The sequence below is a fragment of the Phragmites australis genome, chromosome 15 (assembly GCF_958298935.1).
Source record: "Phragmites australis chromosome 15, lpPhrAust1.1, whole genome shotgun sequence".
Taxonomy (NCBI): domain Eukaryota; kingdom Viridiplantae; phylum Streptophyta; class Magnoliopsida; order Poales; family Poaceae; genus Phragmites; species Phragmites australis.
The window spans coordinates 304,192-329,950 of record NC_084935.1 but is presented as its reverse complement, the minus strand read 5'-3'; the positions used below and the strand labels follow the sequence as shown (position 1 = coordinate 329,950).

At 45.0% G+C, this 25,759-nt stretch overlaps 2 protein-coding genes and 1 pseudogene across 2 annotated transcripts; all 3 read left to right on the top strand.

The window, feature by feature from the left end:
• The first annotated feature begins 1,753 nt into the window (after positions 1 to 1,753).
• Positions 1,754 to 3,584, top strand: LOC133893403 (probable pectinesterase/pectinesterase inhibitor 21). The gene is made up of 2 exons (XM_062334413.1): positions 1,754 to 2,736; positions 2,830 to 3,584. The coding sequence occupies exons 1-2, from the start codon at positions 1,764 to 1,766 to the stop codon at positions 3,549 to 3,551; spliced, it is 1,695 nt and encodes a 564-aa protein (XP_062190397.1). The 5' UTR covers positions 1,754 to 1,763; the 3' UTR covers positions 3,552 to 3,584.
• Positions 3,585 to 4,674: 1,090 nt separating this feature from the next.
• Positions 4,675 to 9,111, top strand: LOC133892937 (uncharacterized; annotated as a pseudogene).
• Positions 9,112 to 20,184: 11,073 nt separating this feature from the next.
• LOC133892936 (uncharacterized) lies at positions 20,185 to 22,570 on the top strand. Its single transcript, XM_062333926.1, has 2 exons — positions 20,185 to 20,229; positions 21,684 to 22,570. The coding sequence occupies exons 1-2, from the start codon at positions 20,185 to 20,187 to the stop codon at positions 22,287 to 22,289; spliced, it is 651 nt and encodes a 216-aa protein (XP_062189910.1). The 3' UTR covers positions 22,290 to 22,570.
• Positions 22,571 to 25,759: the final 3,189 nt, after the last annotated feature.

Sequence of the window (25,759 nt, the reverse complement as noted above, 5' to 3'; positions counted from 1 at the left end):
TCTCTTCTAAGCGTGTTGGAGCAGGCCATGAGCTAGCGCGTAATGCAGGAACGAGTAGTCAAGTCTGCGAGCAGGGTTGCTCTCACCTCTTCTTCGCCGATGTTTTTTCAAAGCTGAGGACGGCATGATGATGACCTCTTCTTCTTCGCTGATGAATTTCCAGAGCTGAGACGGCATTATGATGATGACATATGGACGCGAATGCTGCTTTCATGGCTCAAGGATGGATGATCTTGGTACCAAGCTTATTGAATTATTGACCCTGACCTTTGATTAAAATACATTCTTGACGGGGCCAGCATATATCAGCAGGGCTACTAAACTAATCCTATCCTCTCGACTGCGACCTTCTCCGAGCGTACCGTGTGCTCGGCGCAGCAAAGATTGTTTGCACCAAGGTGGACCTCTGAACAAATACTCTGTCTTGCACGCTGCACACGAATTACTCTCCTGTTGCATAAAACATATGTAGCCCTGCTTTAGCATGTATCAACCATTCAACTAGATGAAAGTGCCATTGCTTAAACTGCAACTCGTGTGTCGTAGCATGTTTACCAAGGTTTGAGTTATGCTTATCTCGTATTTTCTTGGATTATAAGTAATAACCTTTAATCAATTTACATGACCATAAGCTGCAAATCCCTCCTATGCAGCACCGACCTCGATCGAAGCCACGTGTGTGCATACTCAATCTCAAAGCTCCGGACCAGGTCAAGCAATTGAAACGAGCCGGAAGTTCCACCGAGCCGAGCTAGCGCTTCCACATCGTGCCCTGCCGCTCGAGCCAGCACGTCGCAACGCCATCGGGAACTCCTTGGATTCCTCTCCTCCCGCGTCACCGCCGCTGTACGGCATGCGCCCCCTGCTCTCTGCTTTCGCCTGTGCGAGGACACGATGGCTGAGGCGACGGGCATGAGCTTCCTTGCCGGCGACATCGGCATCATTGGCGGCGGCAATAAGCGAAAGCACGCGGCGGCGCGGATGTACTCGCCGCCGCTAAGCCCGAGCGGCGTAATCGGCGCGCTGTCCTGCTTTAGCTGCGAGAGATCGTCGTCCGCCAGCGCGGACTGGCGGTCCCCGGCGGCATGGGCGGCCTTCGCGCCATGTCCATGTCGTCCTCCCCGGAGCCCCCCGGTCGGGTGTCCAAGAGCTTGGCGGCGGCGACGCGCTCCCGCTTCCCCCCGACGAGGAGAGCCGCGACGCCTGGCCGTCCACCTGACGCAGCGCCACCGCACGGCACGGTAGAGCGAGCGGAGGAGCAACTGGTGACCGAAGCCATTGCTAAGAAGAAAGGCAAGAAGCAAAGATGTAATCTTTGGTTGCTTGTCGCACCACATTTTGCAATGATGGTTGTCGTTGTTAGGGAAGTGGAGATGGAGGAAGATAAGTGTATAATTAGCCGTTGAGAACAACGGTGGTTCTTGCCTTAGTCTTACTCTTAAGCATCATCAGATCAGATGAGATCATCAGGGGATGGAAGGAAGGAAGGAGATGGAGAAGGAGAACCAAAGCTAAATCTGTACTAGAAAGCATGCATGCATGCATATTTTGACATTTGACACGTGTATGTCCAACGACGACCATCTATTTTGTCTTGTGACTGTCCGTGCACCTCGGCGCCTTCCTTGCTCCGACGTACGTAGCACAACCATTCAACCAACTCCTGTCCTGTTTTCTCCTCTTCACCTCGCTATAAGATCTCTCAATCCCTTCTCCAGTTAATTGGTACACCATTAATTCCATCCAATAAAAAACAGAACAAAATGAGCAAAGGTGCTATCATCGGCGCGTCGACCGTCCTCGTGGTGGCGGTCGTCGCGGCCGTCTGCGTCGTGTCGTTCAAGAACAACTCGGGCGGCAAGAGCGGCGGCGAGGATGGCCAGCTGTCCATGTCGGTGAAGTCGGTCAAGGCATTCTGCCAGCCGACGGACTACCCGCAGACGTGCGAGGCGGAGCTGAGCAAGGCGGCCGGCAACGCCAGCTCGCCCACGGAGCTCGCCAAGGCCTTCTTCAGCGTGACCTCCGAGAAGATCACCAAGGCCATCAGCGAGTCCGCGACGCTGAACGATCTGAAGAACGACAAGCGCACGTCGGGCGCGCTGCAGAACTGCAAGGAGCTGCTCGAGTACGCCGTCGACGACCTCAAGTCATCGTTCGACAAGCTCGGCGGCTTCGAGATGACCAACTTCAAGAAGGCCGTGGACGACCTCAAGACGTGGCTCAGCGCCGCGCTCACGTACCAGGACACGTGCCTCGACGGCTTCATGAACACCACCACCACAGAGGCCTCGGCCAAGATGCGCAGCGCGCTCAACGCCTCGCAGGAGCTCACGGAGGACATCCTCGCCGTCGTCGACCAGTTCTCGGACACCCTGGGGGGCCTCAGCATCGGCAGGCGCTTGCTCGGCGAGGACGGCATGCCGACGTGGGTATCGGAAGGGGGGAGACACCTTCTAGAGGCCGCCCCGGAGGCGCCGGAGTTCAAGCCCAACGTCACGGTGGCGGCGGACGGCAGCGGCGACTTCAAGACAATCAACGAGGCGCTGGCCAAGGTGCCGCCCAAGAGCGCCGAGAGGTACGTCGTGTACGTGAAGGCGGGCACGTACAAGGAGTACGTGGCCGTGGGCCGCCCGCTCACCAACGTCGCCATGATCGGCGACGGCGCCGAGAAGACCATCATTACCGGCAACAAGAACTTCAAGATGAACCTCACCACCAAGGACACGGCCACAATGGGTACAGCAAGCAGATATGCTCTGCTTAGATACACGCACGCATACGTGGAGAAATTAACATGCTGAAATGAACGAATGCATGCATGCATTGCAGAGGCCATCGGGAACGGGTTCTTCATGAAGGGCATCAAGGTGGAGAACACGGCGGGCGCGGAGAACCACCAGGCGGTGGCGCTGCGCGTGCAGAGCGACCAGGCGGTGTTCTACCAGTGCACGTTCGACGGGTACCAGGACACGCTGTACACGCACGCACAGCGGCAGTTCTTCCGCGACTGCACCGTCACGGGCACCATCGATTTCATCTTCGGCAACTCGCAGGTGGTGCTCCAGAACTGCCTGATCCAGCCGCGCAAGCCCATGGCGAACCAGGTGAACATCATCACGGCACAGGGCCGCCGGGAGAAGCGCTCCGTCGGCGGCACCGTGCTGCACAACTGCACCGTGGAGCCGCACCCGGACTTCAAGGCGGACGCCGGGAAGATCGCCACGTACCTGGCGCGGCCGTGGAAGGAGTACTCGCGGACGCTCTACATCCAGAACGAGATTGGCGGATTCATCGACCCCAAGGGATGGCTCGAGTGGGCCGGCACCTTCGGGCTGGAGACGCTCTTCTACGCCGAGGTGGACAACCGCGGGCCCGGCGCCGACATGAGCAAGCGCGCCAAGTGGGGCGGCATCAAGACTGTCACCTACGAGGAGGCGCAGAAGGAGTTCACCGTCGAGACCTTCATCCAGGGCCAGCAGTTCATCCCCAAGTTCGGCGTGCCATTCATCCCAGGGTTGCTGCCGCAGTCGCAGCAAGGCAGGACGCACTGATTGATCGATGATCGAGCTACCTGCTGTCATCTTCCCATATTGCTTGCTTGCATGCATCATATATATGATCAGTTGCTCCTAGATCCATCCACCCCGTCCATTCCCTTCCTTCTTCGCGACTAATTAATATGCTTAGCCATGTCTGATTGCATATTATACATGCATTGTGGTTCATGGGGGAGTGCAAGTAACAACAGCGCGCGACAACTAATATATATATATACACACACACTGTAATTTTTGTTCGTTTGCTCTATTTTTTTTCATTGATCAGTTCGTTGTTACCAGTCACATGAAAGGATGCGCGAATTCTACTTGTATCATATGGAATTAACATACAGTGTTATGTTATTAGTCCGAAATGTTAGTTTGATTCTTATCGTACCTTATCTATATTTTTTATACCAAGTTACTATTACACTGTTCCAAGCTACAGGGTGCTTTCTCAGCTGTTCGATCTCGTGTTGTGGTCATCCTACCGTTCAGCACCTCATGGTCTCTAGAATGCCCCTTTCTCTTCTCGATCCAATCTCGGCCCCCTCGCGAGCGCCACTACCTCCCGAGCTCCATCGGCTCTCGCTCCCTCCTCCCGTGCGCCACCGCCTCTCGCCCCTACCTCTCCTCCCGAGCGCGCCACCTCTCCTGAGCGCCGCCGTCTCTCTCTCATCCCTCTCCTCTCGCGCCCCTCTCACTCTCCATTGCCGCTCACCCGCTCCCCATTGCCGCCCGATCGAACCCGGCACCAGTGGATCCGGCCACCCCATGGGCCCAGCCGGTGGAGCTGGCCTCCCCACATCTGGCTCCTTCTGTGCGCCGCCAAGATGGTCCTCACTCAGTCCCAGTCGCCATCAATGAGCTACGCCAATCCCATACCCTGGCCGGTCACCCCCTCCAAATCCTTTATCTCACACACAGAACACGTCGGCGAGCTACCTTCTCCGTTGCCGAGCCTCCTTGAACAGATCGACCCTGCAACTCATAATATTTTCGAGCCCCCTTCCTCCGCCCGCTGTTCACCACTGGCCTCGCGCCCTACGTCCCAGACCTCATCATCTTCAACGCCTCCGCCTCCCCCGCCACTGACCGCTCCCCGACCTACCAGGGCGCCTGTGTCACTGCCACCATGGCCGCCATGCTCCCCGGCGTGCCGCAGCGGCACGCTGTCGTCGAGGTCAACTACGGCGGGTTCATCGTCTACCACCCGGCGTGTACTGACTGCTATTGCCAACTGTCACTAGCCGTTGGACCCACATCCAAACTCATTGTGAACACCGAATATTCCGGCGTTAATTTGAACTCTATCACCAGACTATCCGATATGTATACTTGAGCTGATCGAGTCACTTCTCACTGTGCATTTGTTCAGCGTGTAGATCCTCTGATCACCGGACTATCTAGTGTGTACAACCACACCAAATAAGTCATTGCAACATCTTCTGGAAAATACTTCGGTGTAGCCAACTCCTCATCGCCGGACCATCCGACGTGCATTGCATTTTTCACCTTCATTTGAGAATGCTATGGAGTGTGCAAACCTCTGATCGTTGGACCATCCGGCGTGTACAAAACTCCTTCTGCATCGAAATACCGCTCCTAAAAAATACTCCGGCATGTATACCTGGCTGATCACCGGACCATCCGGTGAGTGCAATTTTCTCTGAACTCGTCTAATTCAATTTTTCTTGAGTTCGGCATCGATGGCTTCTTCATGTGTTGCATCCATGAAACATACTATAACATATACTTGACAAACATGTTAGTCTCATTGACTATATTATCATTAATCACTAAAATCACATGCATGTTCTAAAAGTGCCATGTTCGCTACACCCTCATATATATATGGAGCCAGAGACCCTACGAAAGACCAGAAGCCATACAGAAGCAACAAGCAACACACAAGCCATCAGCAATCGCAATCTACATCGACAACTCATCAAGACCACACACAAGGAACCTTTGACTAGTTTTAGATTCTATCTAACCTAGCTATGAGTTCCTTGTACTTTGTCTTGAAGACCAATACAAGAACATAAGACGTAGGGTTATTATTCACCAGGAGGCTCGAACTTGTATAAATCTCTGTCTTCTGGTGCTTGATTCGGTAAGAGGGAGCGTCCCCTACTTTCATCATGTATTTTGTAAAATCGGTGGTTTATTAATCGTTGACACTCAGAAAAAATATTGCGGTTAGGTTTAGTCCATATTGCCTAGTATAGTGAACAAGGAACTACCTCATTTGGTCTTAACTTTGTCGAATGTGATGCCTTATGCAAAAATTTACTCCACGTTCAAAACAAGCTGCAATTACGCAGTTAGGAACAAATAGTCTCCTCTTTTTAATTATGCTACTACAGTTCAATCCATTGTAAGATTCTGTTTGGCAGAGTTCCAGTTCCGAGATTCATGCAGGATTTAGAATTTATAGGATAAAATAAAATATTTTAAATATCTATTTTCAGTCCAAAATAAGAACAAGATGCATCAATCAAAGACCATCAATCTATTCGCAACTCCAGCTTAAAAAAATTCTATATCTAGGAATGACCAGCTCCGAAAATTCTTAAAACTGAAGCTTTACCTAATAGAACCTAAATTAGTATTTTCTTTTTCTTTTCCTTTTCCATTTTGAAGGATGAGCTCCAGTCCTCCAGTAATTCTGATACTCAGGAGGATACAATATTTAACTACCCCAGGAAGTACCTTCCAACTCGACAGGTATAGATTCCAGACTATTAGACAAGTGCTTGGGGGTTATATACGAGTACAACCAGCGGTTGTTTTCTTTTGATCTTCTTTACTTTAGTCTTACAAACTCTTTTATGGAAAAACTTTTCTAGAACTTCCTGTAACAAAACCTAAGTCAAAAAGTTGTAAACTTTCACCAGCCTAGTGTTCTTATACACAAGAAAAACTTGTAAGCTGCTGAGTGCTGAATATTAATCTCTTCACAGGTTGCTTATCATGCACCTCCGATCCACGTTTCCCGGAAGATGCGATTGATTGCATAAGACAAGGAGTTGCTCTTTTATTTCGCCGCCTTGGCCTGCATGACTTTGCAAGGATAGATGGTAGGTTTTTACGTACTCCTGTTACTTCTCTACCCTCAGCTGAAAACAGTGACAGATTTGGAGACACCAAGCATGGCACTGTCCTTTTCACTGATATTAATTTGGTAAGCATATTCATGTAACTCTTTATTCTCAAGTTTAGACCATGGCTTGCATTTCTAGTGCATCACATCTGTTGTTGCCGTCTGTTAACAGATAAGTGGGATGGAGCAAACCAGCTTTTTATTCCAACAAGCTTCAAAGGTATCCAACAAGCTTCAAAGGTATCAATAATACTCAGTATCATGCACATCTAATTTGGTAATTTTGATTTCTAGAAAAAATCTGTTTTAAATTGAATACATGATTTTCCCTGCTTTTTGTACATCGTCTCTTCCAATTGCGCAGCACCATTGAGGATGATCTTAATTTGGTAAAAAAAATAAGTACTGTGTAAATCGCTTGTACTAAAGTTTTTTAATACCCATTATCACGCCATTACTGCAAGTAAGTCTCGTACAAATACATATGCACTCATATAGAATGCTTAATCTTGTTTTCAGGTTGGATTCTCCCACTCTCGAATCATTCGTACAATTGTTCAGCATGCTTGCTCGCTTATTGAAAACTTTGATAGAGTTGGTTAAAAAAACTTTGTTTGAGTTAATCATGTTACGACTGTGACCATGCAAGGTTAGTTCACAAGTATTACTTGTACTTATGTAGCTAACTAGTTATGGAGTTCGTACCATACGAAAGGATGTACTGAAGTCATCTCTTGTTGATATCTGGAATGGCCTAAAACCAAAACTACAAACAGAAACAGTATGTGTGAAACCAGCTCGTGATGGATGCTCGACTGGTGTAGCAAGACTGGTGAGCATTTACTTCGCTTTAGCCCAGTGTTCTTTTAATTATTTAACGTGAGTACTATATCTTTCCCTGTGTAATTCATGGCTCATTAAGAAAACGAGCTATTTTCAGCTGTCCAAAGGACCTAGAAGTCTACACAAACGCATTGAGGAGAAAGTTTCAGCGTATGCCTGCTAATTGCCTGTCCAGGGCACCAAAAGCTTAACTTCAGCATGTCTGTGCCCATTGAGGGACTTGATATTCAGATGCATTTTTTAACATTAAGCTACATTTGCTAGGCGCATGGAGTTGTTGAGATGCCAGTCCCTCCTCCGGAGTCATTAATATTCGAGCCTTTTATTGAGACCGATGAGATTATCATATCAAATAAAGCCGGACACTTTATCCATTTTTCTAAAAAATCTGGTGTGGGAAGGAGAAAATGAGTGGATTGAAGTAACTGTTGGTGTAATTGGCAAACGTGGAGAAATGCACTCATTAAATCCAAGTATCACAGTGAAAGAAAGTGGTGATATTTTATCACTTGAGGAGAAATTCCAAGGTAAGAGTATCCACACTTTCTACTATTACCTGGTTTGTGATCTCATTAGTGAAATTGTTTAAGGAGCTAATGTTGTGAGTGTTGTCCTTTGATATTGTATTGAAATAATTGGTGGTATAGAAATGCAATTTGACCATTAAGGCATTAAGTAAACTGGATTTGGGACAGATGATGGAGACTAATTTATTGTATTCTCATCATGCACTGGAAAACTGATTTGAGTTTGTCTGTCGGTCTGTCCTAGCTTGTCTACCTGTACGTTTTATCGCTGGGCCGTTTGTGTTATCAAGCAGTCGGCCCTAGAAGATCTAAGGCCTTTGGCCCAGGGAAAAAGTTTCATTTTTTACTATTTCAAAAAAAAAGGCCTTTGGCTCAGGCCTTTTTTTCACTACTCCTGCAACAATTATGAGGTCTGATATTTATTTGTTACTATTTCCAAAATTACCTTTTTTCAATAATAGTGGAATTTCGAATTGACCCGAATCTTACTAACCATCTTTGTTGGGTTCGCTGTTATCATTTGCTTGCTGTCACCACTTGTTCCTGATCATTCTCAGCATTATGGCTAAATATTACTCTTTCTGATTGTAAATGTAGGTCATTTTAACCTCTTTAATTATTCTCTAAATATAAGTTATTCTCAAATTTCTATGTATTTTTTCTTTTTTATTCTCTTATTGCCCTTATTTAATAAATGCTATCACTCTCGTAAATGAATGAGTTATATTGCAGAATAAATAAAATGTAACAAGGTCATTTGATCTACTTTATTAATCATCATATATACGTTTAAAATGATCTATATTTGTAATAAGAAGGAATATATCTTTTAGCATCGTAGTGAGGATGTACTGCAAAAGTGCAAAAAGAGTATCGAGATCATGGCAAACACTCTTGGTTTGGAAGGCCTTTCGTGCATCAATGCGCAGTGGGGAGGTACGTCTCTCTCTGGCATGTGTGTGCAATCACAAAGTTAAGAACAAATTCGTTGTGATATTGCGATGATTAATTGTTTCAATAATTGGTCTCGAAGGTGCCGCTGTTAGAAGTAAATACTGTACCTAGGATGACTCCATCCACTGTACTGATTCACTAAGTGAGCCTCGCGTAAACAGGGCTTCTGCCCACTGTTGTAGCAATCGTAGTGTGCTTGTCATCGTTAATGGTTAGTCTCACAATGCGCGAACGGCTCTCAGGCCGGGTGGAATGAGCTCCCGAGCGTTACCGGCAACATCTGGATTCGAGGCTGTGGTGGGGCGAGGGTGGCAACGCTCCACTCGTCACCGGTTTGAGTTCTAGGGAACCTAGAGTGCACACGGGTTTAGTGGTAGGACTTGTGTACGTTTTTTTTATACAAAATGGTTAGTCTCATACTGTTGTATCATGGTACCAATTACAGGCACTCGTAGAGGAATCACATGTAGCGTCTAGGTTATTAGATAAGTGTTAAGTATTTTGATGATTAATGATAATTATATTATTATGATTAATAAGTTTATTTTGAAGGATATTATAATTTATTTTACAATGGTGATTAGATAATCTTGATCTTTAAAATTGATTCTATGGACGATTAAAAAATATGAACGTAAAGAGTAAGAATCTTTTAGTTTTAAATGTTATAAAGAGACGAAGGACACTCAGAGTAGCATATGTTTTCTTTTTCAGTTTTTTGACCGTACTATAAAGAGGGGCTAAGAGTAGTATCTTGATATAGTTGTGTCTAGACTTGGTTGGATGTATACTTATGAAATTCTAGTACTAGGTAGCTCAGAAAAGCTTATGAATGAGTTGTCGAGAAAATAGAATTAAAGAAAGTTTGAATTAAACGGGTTCAGAAAAAAAATTGCAAACACTGGATGGTTCAGTGCTCAGGAAAATATACACGCCGGAGTGTTTTGACTCAGAAGAGGTGCTTCAAGTCTACACGCCGGATGGTCCGGCGTTAAGGTGAGAAACACGACGGAGCATTTTACAGAACTTGTGCAATTTTTCAGAAGAAGGGTTTGAAACACGCTAGATGCTCCAGCGCCCACACCGACAACTTCAGCTCAGTGTTTTCTAGATTTTTTTCTCTCGGCTAAGTGAAGAAATGAGTTATACAAGTCGGATGGTCTGGCGTGTGAACAGGAGGCTTCGTCAGAGCATTTCAGAGCAGTAATGGCTAGTGACAGCTGGTATTGGCTAGCTGTTGGAAAAGGTACATGCCGAATGGTCCGGTGTGTGTGACCAGGTGCACGCTGGATCATTCGACGTTCACAAAAAGTGTGGGCGGTTAGGCAACAACTAGATTTGAAACTCTAGACTATAAATATCCCCTCATTTCGTCTTAGTGTTATCTCTTGCCATCCCAGAAGAGCAGAAATATTGTGTGTGTAATCAAGAAGCAAGAGAGAGCACTAGAGTGATTTGCAAAGTTCTTAATTGAAGATTAAGGACTTCATTAGTGCATAGAGAGTAGCGAATGTGTATCTAGTTGTAGTCTAGGTTTGATCTTGGTCAAGTAAAGTTGTTAGCTTGCTACTCTTGGTGGTTGGCAATACCTAACCAGTCTTGTGATTAGAGGCATCTTGGTGAGCTCTTGGAGATTTTGTGTGAGCTTTAAGAGAAGCTTTGCGCTTAGTTTGATACCCGTCAATTCGAAAATAGAGAAGTGACAATCATGAGAGAGCATTTGAATTTTGGTGGCTCAAGAAGGAGCAATATACTTATTGGATACTTCAACGAGGACTAAAGGGAGTGTCAACTCCTTGAAAAAAAATCAGTGTTTTCTTATCCATCTCTTTACTTTCTCGCATTTAAAGTTAAGCATTTACATTTATATAAACTTTCAATTCCGTAATTTACTTAGTGTTATAACTTGCTTGTTTTCTTGCTTTCATCTAGCTTGATCGATAGTTTGATCGTGTAGTTACATTATCTTTCATTTATGATAAAGTTGCTTACTCGTTCAAAAATTCGATAGAAGTAAATTTTAATTATAACTTAATTCATCCATTTTAGATCATTCAATCATTTCACCAACCATCTACCCCACAAGTTCTTCCGGACTCTTCTGGATTTGGGGTTTGAAAGGGCAAAGTAGCTCCTTCGTCAGCTTTCAGTGCAAATAAGGTCATTTTTACCATGCATCGATTTGATTGTATTTCTGCCAATGTGGGGTTGTTGAAAGATGAAACACTTCGTTATCTGGTTTTCATTACATTGATGGATATGCTGTAGTGTTTCAGACCATTCGTAGCCTTTAGAAATGAATCGCATATGCTAGCTCATCCTCTGCAGAAAGGTCTATGTAGGATCAGTGATATCAATTAGAAATGAACAAGTGCAGTACTCGTTAAAATATATAGGTTTGACCTATTATATTTATGTAATTTTAAATAAATCTCAAAAGCTCAATCATATAGAGTGGATGTGTAATTTTTTAGTCTCATCTTGCTAGTGCGGATGGAGAAAAAACAACTTAAAATGGATTCTCTCATTTACCCACTTAGCATACGTGGAAGAGAGGATTAGGAGAATACGCTCACGCTCGCTCGTCTTGTTGGGCAGTGGCCGTGGAGGAGGGCATGTGTCGGAGGATTAACTCCTGTCACAGGGATCCCGAGAGACCCCTTTTTAGAGATTCGGTGGGGGGATGATCCTGAATAAGTTTGTCGGAGAAATAAATGGAAGTGAAATGCAAATGCAATGGCCGGTGGTGGGGGATGATGACCTAGTGCAAGAGGAAGTAAATGCACTAGAATTTAGATAGGTTCGGGCCGCACGGGGGCGTAATACCCTACTCCTGTATGGATGTAATAACTGCTTTGAGGAAATCCCTCAAAGATGTTGCTGGTTACAAGGATATTTTCCTAACTAAGAGCTTGATGCTCCCTTGTTCTTGGTAGGGACTGTGCCTTCTTTCGGTTGTCTATCGATGGCTCGTTTGGTTCCTTTCGTCCTCCTCCTTTCTCTTCTATGTGCCGACTCTTTTATGTACTCGCCGGCTGTGACATGCCCCGAACGGGAAGGAGGGGGGCATAAGTTCCAAGACCCCGTGACTGAGAAAGGCGTCATCATTTCTTCTGGGTGAAGTGACCGGGGGGTGGAAAATACGTCGCATGCCCGGTCACCTATCACCATAAATGCCCTGGCAACGGGCGCCGTGGAGAGAGCCCACCGGGCAGCTGCAGAGCAAACCCGGCGTGCCCGCCCTGTCTTGTTCCTCTGCCACAGCAGGGCGGCAGACGGAACGCCTTGACCCTTGCGATGTTATCCCGAGACACGCCGGATTATACGGGACGTGACCCGTGCAATTAATAGCCCCACGCCTCTCTGCCAAAACATGGCAGGAACTGACACCGCGGCGGGAGCAGTTAGGGATGTCAGGCCACGCACGCTCATTAAATACGGCCTCAGACCTCTGACTGAATGACACCTCATCGGTGGGTCCCTCAGGGGTCTTTCTGAGTCGTCGGGGAACCGAGTGCTCGGGGGTACTGTTTACCTCCCCGAGCACTCTCTCCTGAGCACTCTTGCTCGAATCTTCGGGGAACCGAGCGCTCGGGGGCTGCCACATGCAACCCCGAGCACTCTCTCCCGAGCACTCTTGTACAGATCTTTCGGGGAACCAAGAGCTCAGGGGCTGCCACGTGCAGCCCCGAGCACTCTCTCCCGAGCACTTTCATACGGACCCTCGGGGAACCAAGCGCTCGGGAGCTGCCGCACGCAGTCCCCGAGCACTCTCTCCCGGAACTTATCTCTTCTGATCGTCGGGGGACTAGGGTGCTCGGGGGTGATCGGGCACCTCCCTGAGCACTTTCTTCCCGGTACTTAGACTCTGCGGATCATCGGGGAACTGGGGTGCTCAGGGACCACGGACTGTGGCCCCGGGCACCTTCTCCCGGGACTTGAGTTTTTCTCATCCTACAGGAGGGACTTCGCGGGATGGCGCCAGATGGCGGATAGCTGGCCTGGCCTCGGGACTCAGGGACCCCCGGTTCTTGATACACCGACAGCGTGGGTGCGGGCGTATGGCACCTGCGTGAATGGTCCACCGAAATCGGATCTAGTTGCTTGCACAGGTGCGGCCTCTTTTTGCAGTTTTATTCTTTTTGCTGTGTGGGCAAACAGATAAATATATGAAAACCGTGTCGGTTAAGAGCTCGATCGTGACACATAACTGAGTCCGATCATGACGCATCTCAACCGCTCGATCTTCTCTCTAGTCAGTCGTCGCCACAAAGAAGAGACGCATATATGCAATTAGGGTTTTGCCAATTTCTCTCTGTTACGCCGTCACACGTAATATGCTTCATTCCGCTGCGCCAGCATGCATCGACGAACGGGGAGCAGATCTCCAGAATCCGTCGTTCTTGGGATCCTGAACTAGGAGATGGCGAATAAGATTTTTGGGAAGTACTCGTCGCGATTGCTCACAATCAGCTTCCTTTGCATCATCACGATCTATTTTGACTACCTCATCATCTTCGCCATGGTCCACTGCATCAACATCACAGGGACCTCTGCATCTCATGTTGCCATCGGGTATGTACATTGCAATCTATATTAGATACTTAGTCGAAGTCCTACTCGAGTAGCTAATTGAGGCTCTTTGGGGTTAGTCAAAATCCTGCTTGAGTAACTAGTCGAGACTCTTTGGGGTTAGTCAAAATCCTGCTCGAGTATCTAGTCGAGACTCATCAGAGCTAGTCGAACCATACTCGACTGATAGTTGAATCTAGTCGAGACTCGTCGGAGCTAGTTGAAACCTAGTCGATTGATTATCTGTATATGTTCTTGTTCACGTTATATCAAGAATTATATTAAATTAAATAAAATCTAAAAGTGCTATTTTTTCAACATTACTCCCTGAAAGGATCAGTGACGTCCTAAGAGGGGTGAATTATGACACTTAAAACCCTAATCGGCTCCAAAAACTTCACAAGATAAATCTATATTAATTTCTATCTAAATGTGCTCTAGATTTATCTAGTGTGTCTACTTTTTTGATAAAAAGAGTTTTGCAACATATAACCAATCCAAGCAAAGCTACTCTAGGAAGGTAAATTGCAAGTATGTATATGTGTAAATGTAAATAAGTTAGAGAGAGCAAACTCGACGCAAAAAAATTTTATCCTGTGGTATCGATAGCATAAATGGCACCCCTAGTCCATATTGAAGCTCCACCAAGGATATGATCCCGGTCGTCAAGACTCTTCTTGTCATGACTCTTGAGTTATCAAGCCACCAAGACAAGACCTCAATCCGGATAAGCCACTAAGTCACCAAGGCAAGGCATCATCACTAGCCTCTTTTTTGTCACTTGTTGTCGTTTTCACTTCGGAGCTTGAGCCACCAAGGCAAAGTCTTTGTGTCCCCGTACAAGTTTTTTTACCGTCGCTTCACACCAAGTCAGAGGATTAACAAACTTGAGCTACCAAGGCTCAAGGTGCCGATGAGTCACCAAGACTCTAATGTGTCAAAGTACCTCTTGGTACAATATAGGATCACCACTTGATCCCCTCTCTAGGCAGCAACACCTAGCAACACTTCTCTCATGGCCTAATAGCACTAATTGCTCACTAATCTATGTGCTAATTGCCTTGGATGATCATTTGTAGCACTTTGATAGCTTGAATATCTTCACAAGTGTCTATGAGTTTCGCCTGGACTCCAGCACATTCAAATGACTGGGTGGAGGGGTATTTATAATCTCAACCCCGTGAACTAGCCATTGTTCCAACAGCTCAACTTTTCTGTATACGCCGAATGATCCAGTGTAAATAGATTGTATTCACCGGACCATCCGGCGTGTACACCATCTACAAACTAGCCGTTGGAATTCCACTAAAACTCAATCTGAACACTAGATATTCCGGTGTGTTTATCACTTCCATCGCCGGACCATCCGATGTGTAGATCTTTCTCTCCCAACCGAGCAATTTCTTCTCTGTATAAAACACTTCGGCTTGTAGTTCTTCAGGGCACAGGATTATCCGACATGTAGATCTTCAATCTTCTATAGTTGCAACCTCCTCTAGAATAAATGCTCCGGCGCAATCCTCCGGTATGTATAACTTAGAGCGCCGGACCATCCGGCGTGTAGCATCTTCGATCTTCTTCTTCTGGAAATGCTCCATCGTGCACTATTTTCATATACCTGACCTTCCGGTGTGTACAATTGTCATGAACTGAAATGCTTTGGCGTGTACATACTTCTCTGTATCAGACCTCCGGTGTGTGTAATTTCTATAGAACTTCTCTAATTTAATCCATCTTTGTCCCGGCTTCGATAACTTCTTCATATATTACATCTATAAAATCTATTTAAACATATATTTAATAAATATATTAGTCTAATTGACTATATCGTTATTAATCAGCAAAATCATATATATCCTAATAGACTGCACTCCCGATCCAAAGTGCGGTGAAACGATTGACACATAACCACCACAAAGTTTGATGGGGAAGATTATAGATTGATGAAGGATTATATTGATGGATCGATCGATCGACTAGGGGATTATTTTGTGATATAAAAACTTGCATCGATAAAGACTTTACCTAATATCTGACAGGGACGTATGTACATCTTTTTGACAATAATGCGATGAACCTAATTACTTTTTCGCATCTTCTTTTTTGAGATGTCTGCCATATAGATAATGGTACGTGACTTTGGTTAGCTTTCGTCTAGCAGCCAGACTACTAGTTAACAAAGTCAACATTGTATTGTACATCTGAAAAAGAAAAGTAGCGTTGTAACTTTTGATACCTCAAGGACCACAAAATTAAGAGCTCCAAGTTATGTGCTCCAGTCACAAACGGTCACAAATTAATTAAGAAGCTGCAACCAACATAAACCACGCAAATAAGTATAGGTTCAGCTAAAACTAATATTGATAAGGTATCACTATCATTTCGTATCAAAATAAGACATTCACCTATCAATTCAAACAAAAAAAAATCAGCACTGAAATGAACTGGTATGAGTCGGACCCGAAGTTTCATTTCAATACCGTTTTGACTCATAAATCTTTACATCCGCCGACTCTCTCTCCCTTATCTTTTCACACTGGTGTCCGACTCTCTCTCCATTCTCTCTCTCCCCCACCGTAGCTGGTCCTGCTCCTCTCCCACCCCCACCGTAGCCGGCCATCCCCTTCTTTCGCCCACCACCGGTCAACTCCCCTCGCCCCTTCTCCCTCCCAGGCGGATGGATCCGGGCGAGGTGGCAGAGAGATCCACAGCGAGCGTGTGTGGCAGCCGAGCGGGAGCGGTGGCTTTTTTAAGTAGTGAGAGAGAGGGGCATGTCTTGTTCGCACGATCCATCTCCATCGATCGAGTAGCTGGAAATGATCGAATTGGTCAGAAGCTTGCGCTGTTTGTTTGATCCCGGCCGGCCACTATATATCATTCTCGCCTGTCGTTGTGGTTTCAAGCCGACCAATGCAAAGTGACAAAATCCATCGCATCGGGTCAGTCGGTGCTGTCTGTGTAGATCACATGTGGTAAATGGTGTGCCATTCAAAATATTCTGGATCAGGGATTATTACTACCGGACGGCATAAATAAAAGTCTAGCTAGATTAAATACAATCAGATCAGCATGCATGGCCTGTTTTGGATACGTACATATCGACAAGAAAATTAATTCAGGAACGGTCACATATAGTTTGTTCATCATTTTTCATAAGTCAGCTGTTCAATTATATTGTTTTCAGAGGCTATATATATGCATGCTTGCTCTCTTCTTAATCAATCAGATAAGCGCCGAGACATTTGGATCAGCGTTGCTTATGCGTATGAGTCTGTATAAACACACGTAATTGGCGCCTGTCTCCGATCCGATTGGGACGTACGGCATCATGCATGTCGTTCGTCGCTCGTATTGAGTAGCTTCATATATAGTTGGTGACAACCGGCCGGCATAATTAGGCATACAATGCTAAAAGTATATAATCGGTTGATCAGCCAATATGCATGTATATCACACTACTACAGAACTAGCTATAAGTGTCACCTTATCAGTATCGGTTCAGTTAAAAACAGCATTGATAAGGTATCACTACCAGTTGATAGAAAAACCAGATATCCATCCGTCTATTCAGACAAAAACATCCAACAGTCTATTCAGACAAAAACCGGCACTGATAACTAGTATCAGTACCGATTGGTATAACGAACCGGCACTAATAGTATGACTAAAATTGATTCAATACAAATTTCGGGTCCGATTCGTTATACCAACCGCCACTGATACTAGTTATCTGACCTGAAATTTGTATTGAATCAATTTTAGTCTCGCAACCTCGCATCCATAGCTCGATTTTTTTTCCATCATCTCAACTCTGGGCGATTTTATCCTCTCGTTCGGTCTCTCTCCTCTCTCAGTCTCCTCTCTCTCTCTCACTCTCCTGCCTCCAGTCCTCCGCCAGCCTCCCCCTCTGACCTCCCCCTCCGCCCTCCTCTCCAGCCTCCCCTCCGGTCTCTCTCCTCTCTCTCGTCCGGTCTCTCTCCTCTCGCAGTCTCTCTCTCTCTCTCTCTCTCTCTCTCTCTCTCTCTCTCTCTCTCTCTCTTGGTCGCCTGCCTCCTCCGGCCTCCCCTTCGACCCGGATCCGGCCGTATCTGCCCTGGGACGACGCAGATCCAGCGGTTGAGGCAGTCTGGCGCGGCGGTTGAGGCCCTGGGATGGCACAGATCCGGTGGTTGTGGCAGTCCGGCGCGGCAGTTGAGGCCCTGGGACAGCACAGATCCGGCGGTTGAGGCTCTGGGACGGTGCAAATTTGACGATTTTGTTTTGATTTTTGGACTGTAATGTCTCGTGCTTGTATATGTGGAGCTTGATATGGTGGGTTTGAGATTGGTCGACAGGGAAGGAGGCACTGGGAGGCACAGAGGAGGACGGTGATAAAGAAGGGGAGCGGCGGCGGAAGTGGCGGTGGTAGAGCCATTCGAGCTGACTCGGCTAGTATCAGTACCGTGTAAATAGTGCCGGTTGAAAAAACGGTTGTGAAACTATTTTTTAATGGCACTCTTATGCCTTTTTCAGTAGTGTCAACACATCAGCTGCTGTCTCCACATCATAATGGAAACAAGATCCAAGAAAATGTAATGATAAGTACTGGTACATTTTGTATTGCGAGGAATTAATCAGCACACAACATATTTGCCTTATGTTTCATGATATGTGATGGATGCATAGGGATAAACGAGATGGAGAGAAGAAATAAACAAGCTATCATCGATCATGCGCGCCGCGCGTACGTCAGGCTAGGTGCCGTAGTTTGTTGATGAAGCAATTGAGATCGATTGGCTCACATCACAAGCGTGTTCCTTGTACCTGATCATCGGACTTGGCAACCAGAGGGTCCGTTTGATCAGATAAGAAGAGTCGATAAGAAGAGTCGTGTATCGATAATGAATGTACAACTCTCTAACGATTGCCAAAGTCCATTTGTGCAGAATATATATATATATATATATATATATATATATATATATATATATATATATATATATATATATATATATTCTAGATGAATTATAGTTTACTGTTATATTATTCTCCAATTACAACTAAATAACTGTTAGTTACAATCCACTAGGTAGATCAGTTACAATAGCGAGTTCAGAAATACATAATTACAACACGAAAAACTAACAAGTTACGTTTTAGATTATACTATGATTATAATCATGTTACTTAGCTTGTATATTATTAGGTAAAGAATTCGTTAAGAGTTACGTTCATTTATAACGTAATTGTAACTCAATTTTTTTTTATTTACGTTTGTTTATAATTCTCTATCTTGCGGATTATAACTTTACTATTTTTTAATTATAACTAGAGATGACGCAACAGTAACTAAAGTTGAGTCTAAGCACATAATATATACAATATGTGTATATATATTTTCTACAGGCACGTTACGTGTACTGCAGAATGCGCATAGCCCGTGCGAGCGTCCGACCATTTGACGTATGCGAATCGTTGCGGATGGATAAGAATATCATTTGAGGTAAACATATATTCTGCATATATATATATAAATCGTTGTGGATGGATAAGAATATCATTTGAGGTAAACAGAGATCTCGATCGTATATGAGCTAGTCTTATTTGACGTATGCGAATATTCTCACACGTCTCGAATAATTTGCTTTTTTTTTCTTCGAAACTGCACGTCTCGAATAATATAGATTATTTATTAATGTTGAAGCAAATTAGGGGCATGCAGTTACGTGGGATTATGAGAAATGAGTAGTAGGTACTCCTACTAGATATCGTGATGGCATTGGCAGGCCAGCTCGGATGCATGGGATCGATCGATATTCATGATCGGAATTAATTGTCAGCGGTAGTAGCTAAGCTAGGTGACGATGGCGAAGGGAAGGTAAGGAAGTTTCTCGGCAGCTTCCTCTGCTCTTGACGATATGGATCGATCGAGGCAGATCGAGGGTGTGCCTCCACCGAGTGGCATATGCACTCAAACTCCTCAGCGACGGAAGACAACAGCACACGCCGAGTAGAGGAGAGTAGGGAGGTGCAGTAGGATAGCAATACCCAATACGTGCGTTGTATATGAGTCACAAACAATGACACAAGCGGCTGGCCATCTATATCATCTTCAATTCATATCGCTCCTCTCCGTCATGATGTGATGATTGTGGCGTGGAGTGCATCCATACTATACTGGAAGTGAAAGCAACGTGACAACGCGTGAATTGAAGACCGGAAGAGAACGGAACGGAAGGCATGCATGGATGGCTCGGCAGCCACCACCTGAACCAAATCGATCAAATATAGAGGTCTTTTACTGTACTCTATACTACATGTAAGCAGGAGTCTAATATAGATTTAATTTTATCGTTCATGTGATTAGACATTTTAATAATTATTATAATATTATTAATATTTACCTATCATGCTCCGCTCATCGATCCATTCGTCATCTCTTCCGCATCATATTTAATCCACGAAATTGTCACAATATGTCGGTGATTCATCTCCCTGCAGCAAGCAGGAGGAGCAGTAGGCCAATAGCACAGAAATTAGAAGAAAAAAATGGAATAAACTAAACAAGAAGCTTCACAGGGCTGGTAAAATGATAAGGGTCTAGAACGACAGACGAGAAAGGGTTATAGGATGGGCCCGAGGTTGATGAGGAGGTAATGGCAGCATGAGCGGCAGAGAGCCGGAGCTTCACACAGTGCTCCACTGGAAGGTTCGCCATGCTTGTCACCTGCTTGCACTTTTGCACTGAAAAGAATTTTCAATGTCGATTTCAGACACGGCACTGATAATCACTGACTATCAGTGCCGAGTAAAGAGTGTCGGTTGAAAAACCAACAGTGACACCGTTTTTCAACCGGCACTGATCTACTTTTTTTACAGTGATGTATACTCCTTATACTACTCTCATATACTCCCTATAGTACCTCTAGATAATAGAGAGTATTCTAACTGATCTAAATCATTAAATTAAAAAATAAATAGCCTAAATTACTCTGATACCACTGTAAAATTACTCCAGACATAATGCTTGGCGTCTCCCGACCCGAAGAGCACACCACACCGTGAAAGATTCACTTATCTTCTCTTCTCCGATGTCCTCTCACCGCTAGAAGACAATATTCCTCCATCAGCTGATCTGATCGATCCTAGCTGGACGATATCAGTGGTGGCTGGTCATGATAACTAAGTAGTCATAACATTATTTTTTTTAATAACACGATCTTATATGTACAATTTTCATTAAAAACTCAGAATTAGATACAAGACGAGAGGATTGAACCCCGCCGAGTCAACTCCCACCTTGGAGCTTTGCCCGTCATAACATCGTTATCCTTCCTTTGATTTATACTACTACTGGCTAGCTAGCTAGAGTTTGTTACAACGTAGCAATAATCCAAATCCATGGTTGCTGGGTCACCGATGCGGCCGGATCGGTCAATTAAACATAGATTTCTTCAGACCTGAACAAAGTTATACTCGACCGGCCGGATGCGCAATATCAGGTGGTAGTACCTTGGATATTCAGGTGGAGTACACGTCAAAGCACACTATTATAGGCTACCTGTGGGCTAGGATTAAGAAGCCAGCATTACCTACCTTCGCTGTTTCCACCATCTCTAATCAAAATTGCTCCTCCTCTCTCTCCGCGCTATAATACATCCGTTCTCAAACACACATCGTTTTAGAATTTGTATTAAAAACTTTAACTATTAATATACATAAAATTGTTAGGATCTAAGCAAATAATATGAGTGTGTTCACCATAAAAAAAATACTTTCATACAATTATATATTTAACAAATTTTAATTTTGACAAATGAAGGCATCATTATGAAAATAGGAGCGTTTTAAGCATCTGTTTAGGTCTCTTTTGTGTGCATAGTAGATGTGTTGGGTGTTTTAGATGCCATCTCAATCTAATTTAATCCTCCGCTCACTCTCAATTTAATAAATATAACTTGATTCAATCTGCTTCCACTTAGCTAGATTAAAGGCTCTACGCAGCCGTATCCGGGGAACCAAAGGCTCCTATCCTCTCCTAGTCCGTTTGTAGCTAATCTTTGGGCGGCCCCGCGCGCGGCTCTTCATCTTGTCTTATAAAAGGCGGCCTCTTGCCTCGCATCCAACCCCTCCATCCAACGAGCTTCGATCCCCCTGGCCTAGAGAAGGAGAAGGAGAAGCAGCAGCTTGTCTATCCCGGCCGGCCCCCTCGTAGGAGCAGCTAGCCAGGGAGCCTGCCCAGGACAGGTTGCGATCGAGGAGCTGGCGGCTAAGCTGGAGGAGTCGCAGCGCGGCGCCATCGCCATCGCCGGCGAGACAGAGGAGCAGCGCAACAAGTTCCTCGTCCTCCGCCTCTACGAGGCCCTCAACACCCGCGACCACGCCGCCGTCCAGTCCCTCCTCGCGCCGGACCTCGAGTGGTGGTTCCATGGCCCGCCCAAGCACCAGCACATGATGCGCATCCTCACCGGTGGTGCTGTCAACAACAACAACACCTCCTCCTCGTCCTCGTCCTTCCGCTTCGTTCCCCGCTCCGTCGAGGCCTTCGGCTCCACCGTCATCGCGGAGGGGCCCCCACCCCCGGCTGAGGGGAAGGTGTACTGGGTGCACGCGTGGACGGTGGGCCCGGATGGGGTGATCACCCAGCTGCGCGAGTACTTCAACACCGACCTCACCGTCACACGCCTCGCCGCCGCCAAGTGCGTCTGGCAGAGCCACCGCCCAGACAGCGCCACCAACTCCCTCCCGGGCCTCGTCCTCGCCATCTAACATACCTTGCCGCCGTCACTCCACTCCAATTATCTATATTACGTACTCCATATTGCTTGGATGGCCTCAGCCTCAGCCTGAGCTTATCTTTTTGCCGTCGTCGTCTATTAATCGATCGCCCGGTTTGTGATAATTATGTACGTACGTAGTCTACTTGTATTTGCGTGTTAATTTGTCGTCGTCTCTAACTACCACCACTGCTACTCGTACCTCTGTACTACTCCTACTACTATGTTACTATTTCGATTATACAATTATAATACAAGTGTATTTTATGGTCTTATCACTCCTACTCTAATAGCTTATATCTGTTTGTATTAGCTTCTGCCTCTAATTTTTGAGAAGCAAAAATAGTTTTTACTACTACAGAAATCAGAAGCAATTTTTTTGTTAGATTCTACCAAGCACACATTTCTGAAAAAGTAATAGCTTGTAGAAACTCAAATAAACAGACCCTTGATTGCCTACTTAATAATCTGCTCCCTTTCTTCACGCATCTTAAGCTGTTCAGCACTACTTTAATCAGGTCGAGAAATTAAAACTCAATTCATGACGATCAGTCAGTTTAACAAAGAAAATAATCTATCAAGAAAAGCTTGTCTTAGAAGCAACAACCTCTAGATAAGTGGCTATTTACGACGGAAAGTGATGCGTATATTGCATGCTGGGTTACCGAGAGATTCCTGAGCCACCACGAAAGCGACCAAATTAAATCTTGCTTTCCAGCGTCCAAAGCACAGCCTGCGATGTTGTAAGTTTCCGTCTTCTTTGGCCTGCCTGGCATAGTATTCGTAGTTTGAGAAATTTTTAGAGCCGCTAGGTAGAGAAATGATATCTTGTTCGCATTTTAGACTAGCTAAAAACAAATACATAAATCACTTTATTTAACTTAAAAACTTGAGAACCTATACGAATCCCGGAGTTAGATCTCTGCCATACAGATTCTTTATTTTGCCAACAGCAATCTCATCTTTAGCCAATATATTTAACGTCTCTTTCTCGGAAAAAAAGAAAGGAAATAAAGAGAACACAGACAGGCACACTTGGCCCTCTTGTCTTGTGCAGTTAGTCGCACACCACACCAGCAGGCAGTTGCAGGACCTTATCCCACCCAAATGAAAGGACCTGTTCTGCTATATATATTTCCTTCCATCCTTTGTGATGGACAGGACACGACAGTAGCTCCGGTTTATACACTCAAATGCCCCTACTGCAGTGCCGGCTACATATGATATTTCCAATTTCTGCTTCTCCTTGGAGGTTAACCACAGATCGAGCCGTATAGGAGAAGCTACCATATAATTAATTATATTGGTTCTCAACAAGAAGTTAAGACTAACTTATTATTTAATTTGGGGCCGCCCATCTCTGCCAATTGCTAGCTGCAACAGCAATGTACCCTATATAGCTGATGATAAGTTACTTGCGCTCATCATCATCCAATCATCTATACGATAGCCGTTCCGGCCAAAAAAAGTCATCGATACAATACACTAGACATAGTATTAGTGAATACATATATAGCTAGTATGGTATAAATAGTATCGGAAAAGCTATATATGTACGACCAACCTTCCAACCAGTATCGCTATAGTACCCCACGGGTAATATAATGTAGCCGCGCGTTTGGCTGCTCGGCTGAGTCTTAAGATCCCGTCGTATGTGGAGCAGCGTCCATATGATATGCATGCTCTTCTGTGTATGCATGGTACTACTCTGGTGGATCGGCAAAACTCTTTATTTTACATAGGAAAGGAATGAATCAACTATCATGTCACATATAATTAGTATTTTGTAGTGACTGCTTTCAAGTGGATCCTATCAGATTATGCTTTACACATCAGAAAGAGGATGTTGCAGGCAGGGTTCATAGATTCGATAGCGCTCCGAAAACCGCCCGAGGTTAGTAACTGTATATTAATTTGATGAAATTTGGTAGAAATTGGTTGAATTTTATCAAAAAATTTAATTTTTTTGAACTTTAAATTTGAGTTTGATCAGTAACCATTCAGTTTCTGAATACGGTGTGGACCAAATTGACCGAAAACTACGATAACTGAGTGGTTACCGTCGCATTTTAGAACTTTGGTTGCAGGGCGTTTGGCATCTTCGTGGTTTCCTTATCAAAGCTAGCTAGCTAGGTCTTTATTATTCGCCTCGGCCATCAAATATACAGTGCACATCTCTTGCTGATAAGATTATGTATGTACATACGTACGGATGTATGTATGCTCATGAATATGCATGTCTTGATTCTCTGGATAGTGGCATTAGGAACCAGTGGCATCTCTCTGATGCTCTCGATCTCCGGTGGGGAGGAATAAGAACAACCAAGCAACCATTTCTCTGCAGAGACACGCCAAACACAATAACGAAACAAAGAAAACGATATTCGCATCTCCATCTCCTTCCCGATTGATTTTTTGAACCAATGGCGAAAATCAGACATCGTCAGAGCACGCGTAAACCACCAGAGCTGTTCCGTTGACTTGCAAGTCATGGTGAGTACTTCTAATACCTCTTGGTCGGCAGATATTTACCAGAGAGAAGTAGGCATCCCGGTTGCGTTAAGCCGTTAACGATATGATATTGCTCTTTCACATGATACATTAGCACACTACTGCTCCATCTTCTTCTCTTCAGCCAAGCAACCATACGCAAAGCACTCTATGATTATTATTTTCCTTAGAGGGAGTGAGTTTTTTTTTCCCTGTCTAAATATTTTAGTGTTGTACGCACTCTACTCTTATTAATAAGGTCAACTTCAGTAAAGTTAGTATCCAGTGCTCTGCAAAGTCTGAAAACTGCACTCCAGCATATACCTCATCCATGCTTACAGTGCCAAACAGTGACGCTACAGTGTTGCGGAGAGAGCGCGGGAGTCTGTATTTCCGGACTACTGTAGCAGCACGTATCACTGTAGCAGTACTGTAGCAAAACACTGCTCGCAGTGACTGCCAGTAGGGGGGACGCGTCGGGTACTACAGCAGTACTGTAGCAACACTGTTTATAGAGGCTGACAGACAGGCTCAAAGGGAGAAAAAGAGGAGCAGAAGATAGGAAATAAGGTAGCTATTAGAGATAAAAAAAATAAAGGGTGTTGTAATATTGATAAATGATACTATAATAGTATTTTTAAGGATAAAAATTTAAAGTAGCTGTTGAAGATGTTATAATAAGGTAGAACTCTTATCATTCCGGAAAAAAAAAAGTGATGATTAAACCGACGACGGTCTCGAATCTCGATCGACGTAAAGTATAGTTTCAACATTGATTGATGTGCTACCTGAAAAAGATGGTGCGGTGTCGCTTGCAGTCGCAGCCTCGCTTGCAGTCAAACGATTAGAAGAAAATAAACAGCGAAATGAGAACGCCTGTTGCCTGTTGGTGAGAAGAGATGCGGCATGGGAAGAGCCCCGTTGACTGAGTTGAGTCAAGGAGTTAGATGGTTACTTAGCGCGCGAGTTAAA